The sequence below is a fragment of the Caretta caretta genome, chromosome 4 (assembly GCF_965140235.1).
Source record: "Caretta caretta isolate rCarCar2 chromosome 4, rCarCar1.hap1, whole genome shotgun sequence".
Classification (NCBI taxonomy): Eukaryota; Metazoa; Chordata; order Testudines; family Cheloniidae; genus Caretta; species Caretta caretta.
In genome coordinates this window covers 40,296,935-40,301,333 of record NC_134209.1, presented here as the reverse complement: position 1 = coordinate 40,301,333, position 4,399 = coordinate 40,296,935, and the positions used below count along the sequence as shown (strand labels likewise).

The 4,399-nt window shown below is 50.2% G+C and overlaps 1 protein-coding gene across 1 annotated transcript; it reads left to right on the top strand.

Moving 5' to 3' along the window:
* Positions 1-1,012: 1,012 nt before the first annotated feature.
* Positions 1,013-2,610, top strand: LOC142071744 (uncharacterized). The gene is made up of 2 exons (XM_075127335.1): positions 1,013-1,570; positions 2,160-2,610. The coding sequence occupies exons 1-2, from the start codon at positions 1,018-1,020 to the stop codon at positions 2,312-2,314; spliced, it is 708 nt and encodes a 235-aa protein (XP_074983436.1). The 5' UTR covers positions 1,013-1,017; the 3' UTR covers positions 2,315-2,610.
* Positions 2,611-4,399: the final 1,789 nt, after the last annotated feature.

Below are 4,399 nucleotides of genomic sequence, written 5' to 3'. Positions count from 1 at the left end.
TCATAAGGAGGTTCCCTGGCCAGTGGAGGGCTGGTGCAAGGGTTCTATCCTAGCTAACTCTGAGCCATCCAGCATATTTCGGAGGCTGGCTCATGGAGGGAGGCAGGGGGTGCAGCCAGAGTACACTGCTCTCTGGCTGTTCTGTTCCATAGGAGATCATTAGCGTAGTCTTGGCTCTCTCATGAGTTGTGCTGAAAGGCCAGCAGATACCCCCCCCCCACCTCCCCCGCACCCCTCCCGCCAAGGCCCAAATTAGAGAGATGCAAAGGTAGTTGTGTGTGCACTTCTGTGAGAGAAGATAACATTCTTTTGGTATTCACTAAAATCGTTAAAACAAGGAAAGTGCAGGAGAGGCAACGCAATAATAATGACAATTATTTGTCTCAGTTTTAAGGCACTGGTTTGCACTGGGGGGTGGTGCAGTCTCAAAGCCTAAATAGAAACATTAGGAGGCATCAGATGGGTACAATATCTGCTGAGCTCCTCAAAATGCAAAAGGAATTTTCCAGCTGCAACTTACATTAGTGTCTCCACCTCACTGCTGGCCAGCTCCACCTGCAAGCATGACAAAAGGGCCATCACCCATCCTTTTCCTTACCCCACCCTGCCAGGAGGAGTGCTAGTAAGAATGTGCCCTGGTCTACACTAGGATTTTAGGTTGAATTTAGCAGCGTTAAATCGATGTAAACCTGCACCCGTCCACACGATGAAGCCCTTTATTTCGACTTAAAGGGCTCTTAAAATCGATTTCCTTACTCCACCCCTCACAAGTGGATTAGCGCTTAAATCGGCCTTGCGGGTCGAATTTGGGGTACTGTGGACACAATTCGATGGTATTGGCCTCCGGGAGCTATCCCAGAGCGCTCCATGGTGACCGCTCTGGACAGCGCTCTCAACTCAGATACACTGGCCAGGTAGACAGGAAAAGAACCGCGAACTTTTGAATCTCATTTCCTGTTTGGCCAGCGTGGCAAGCTGCAGGTGACCATGCAGAGCTCATCAGCAGAGGTGACCATAATGGAGTCCCAGAATCGCAAAAGAGCTCCAGCATGGACTGAACGGGAGGTACGGGATCTGATCGCTGTATGGGGAGAGGAATCCGTGCTATCAGAACTCTGTTCCAGTTTTCAAAATGCCAAAACCTTTGTCAAAATCTCCCAGGGCATGAAGGACAGAGGCCATAACAGGGACCAGAAGCAGTGCCGCGTGAAACTTAAGGAGCTGAGGCAAGCCTACCAGAAAACCAGAGAGGCGAACGGCCGCTCCAGGTCAGAGCCCCAAACATTCCGCTTCTATGATGAGCTGCATGCCATTTTAGGGGGTTCAGCCACCACTACCCCAGCCGTGTTGTTTGACTCCTTCAATGGAGTTGGAGGCAACATGGAAGTAGGTTTTGGGGATGAAGAAGATGATGATGATGAGGAGGTTGTAGATAGCTCACAGGAAGCAAGCGGAAAAACCGGTTTTCTCGACAGCCAGGAACTGTTTCTCACCCTGGACCTGGAGCCAGTACCCCCTGAACCCACCCAAGGCTGCCTCCTGGACCCAGCAGGCGGAGAAGGGACCTCCGGTGAGTGTACCTTTTAAAATACTATACATGGTTTAAAAGCAAGCATGTGAAAGGATTAATTTGCCCTGGCATTCGCGGCTCTCCTGGATGTACTCCCAAAGCCTTTGCAAAAGGTTTCTGGGGAGGGCAGCCTTATTGTGTCCTCCATGGTAGGACACTTTACCACTCCAGGCCTGTAACATGTACTCGGGAATCATTGTACAACAAAGCATTGCAGTGTATGTTTGCTGGTGTTCAAACAACATCCGTTCTTTATCTCTCTGTGTTATCCTCAGGAGAGGGAGATATCATTCATGGTCACCTGGTTGAAATAGGGTGCTTTTCTTCAGGGGACACTCAGAGGTGCCCATTCCTGCTGGGCTGTTTGCCTGTGGCTGAACAGAAATGTTCCCCGCTTTTAGCCATGGGGAGGGGGGAGGGTTGAGGGGGTAGCCACGCAGTGGGGGGAGGCAAAATGCGACCTTGTAACGAAAGCACATGTGCTATGTATGTAATGTTAACAGCAAGGTTTACCCTGAAAGAGTGTAGCCACTGTTTTATAAAATGTGTCTTTTTAAATACCGCTGTCCCTTTTTTTTTCGTCCACCAGCTGCATGTGTTTCAATGATCACAGGATCTTCTCCTTCCCAGAGGCTAGTGAAGCTTAGAAAGAAAAAAAAAAACGCACTCGTGATGAAATGTTCTCCGAGCTCATGCTGTCCTCCCACACTGACAGAGCACAGACGAATGCATGGAGACAAATAATGTCAGAGTGCAGGAAAGCACAAAATGACCGGAGGAGAGGTGGTGGGCTGAAGAGAGTAAGTGGCGGGCTGAAGAGAGGGCTGAAGCTCAAATGTGGCAGCAGCATGATGAGAGGAGGCAGGATTCAATGCTGAGGCTGCTGGAGGACCAAACCAGTATGCTCCAGTGTGTGGTTGAGCTGCAGCAAAGGCAGCTGGAGCACAGACTGCCACTACAGCCCCTGTGTAACCAACCGCCCTCCTCCCCAAGTTCCATAGCCTCCACACCCAGACGCCCAAGAACGTGGTGGGGGGGCCACTGGCCAACCAGCCACTCCGCCACAGAGGATTGCCCCAAAAACAGAAGGCTGGCAGTCAATAAATTTTAAAGTTGTAAACTTTTGAAGTGCTATGTGGCATTTTCCTTCCCTCCTCCACCACCCCTCCTGGGCTACCTTGGTAGTCATCCCCCTATTTGTGTGATGAATGAATAAAGAATGCATGAATGTGAAGCAACAATGACTTTATTGCCTCTGCAAGCGGTGATCGAAGGGGGGAGGGGAGGGTGGTTAGCTTACAGGGAAGTAGAGTGAACCAGGGGGCGGGGGGTTTCATCAAGGAGAAACAAAGCGAACTTTCACACCGTAGCCCAGCCAGTCAGTGGGGGAGGTTTAGATTGGATATTAGGAAAAACTTTTTCACTAAGAGGGTGGTGAAACACTGGAATGCGTTACCTAGGGAGGTGGTAGAATCTCCTTCCTTAGAGGTTTTTAAGGTCAGGCTTGACAAAGCCCTGGCTGGGATGATTTAACTGGGATTTGGTCCTGCTTCGAGCAGGGGGTTGGACTAGATGACCTTCTGGGGTCCCTTCCAACCCTTATATTCTATGATTCTATGATTCTATGAAACTGGTTTTCAAAGCTTCTCTGATGCATACCGCACCCTCCTGTGCTCTTCTAACTGCCCTGGTGTCTGGCTGCGTGTAGCCAGCAGCCAGGCAATTTGCCTCAACCTCCCACCCCACCATAAACGTCTCCCCCTTACTCTCACAGATATTGTGGAGCGCACAGCAAGCAGTAATAACAGTGGGAATATTGGTTTCGCTGAGGTCTAAGCGAGTCAGTAAACTGCGCCAGCGCGCCTTTAAACGTCCAAATGCACATTCTACCACCATTCTGCACTTGCTCAGCCTGTAGTTGAACAGCTCCTGACTACTGTCCAGGCTGCCTGTGTACACCTTCATGGGCCATGGCATTAAGGGGTAGGCTGGGTCCCCAAGGATACATATAGGCATTTCAACATCCCCAACAGTTATTTTCTGGTCTGGGAATAAAGTCCCTTCCTGCAGCTTTTGAAACAGACCAGAGTTCCTGAAGATGCAAGCATCATGTACCTTTCCCGGCCATCCCACGTTGATGTTGGTGAAATGTCCCTTGTGATCCACCAGAGCTTGCAGCACTATGGAAAAGTACCTCTTGCGGTTTATGTACTCGGCGGCTTGGTGCTCCGGTGCCAAGATAGGGATATGGGTTCCGTCTATGGCCCCACCACAGTTAGGGAATCCCATTGCAGCAAAGCCATCCACTATGACCTGCACTTTTCCCAGGGTCACTACCCTTGATATCAGCAGATCTTTGATTGCGTGGGCTACTTGCATCACAGCAGCCCCCACAGTAGATTTGCCCACTCCAAATTGATTCCCAACTGACCAGTAGCTGTCTGGCATTGCAAGCTTCCACAGGGCTATCGCCACTCGCTTCTCAACTGTGAGGGCTGCTCTCATCTTGGTATTCATGTGCTTCAGGGCAGGGGAAAGGAAGTCAAAGTTCCATGAAAGTGCCCTTACGCATGCGAAAGTTTCACAGCCACTGGGAATCGTCCCAGACCTGCAACACTATGCGGTCCCACCAGTCTGTGCTTGTTTCCCGAGCCCAAAATCAGCATTCCACAGCATGAACCTGCCCCATTAGCACCATGATGCATGCATTGGCAGGGCCTATGCTTTCAGAGAAATCTGTGTCCATGTCCATGCTTGCTTTGTGAGCTTGGCCAAATCACTTCACCCCTCCATTCCTCAGTTTGTGTAAGTGAAATGAAAATAATGATT

Coding starts and splice junctions, on each gene's coding strand:
- LOC142071744 (XM_075127335.1), top strand. CDS start 1,018: ATGGAGTCCCAGAATCGCAAAAGAGCTCCAGCATGGACTGAACGGGAG. Junction 1,571..2,159: donor AGGCGGAGAAGGGACCTCCG/GTGAGTGTACCT, acceptor TTCGTCCACCAG/CTGCATGTGTTTCAATGATC.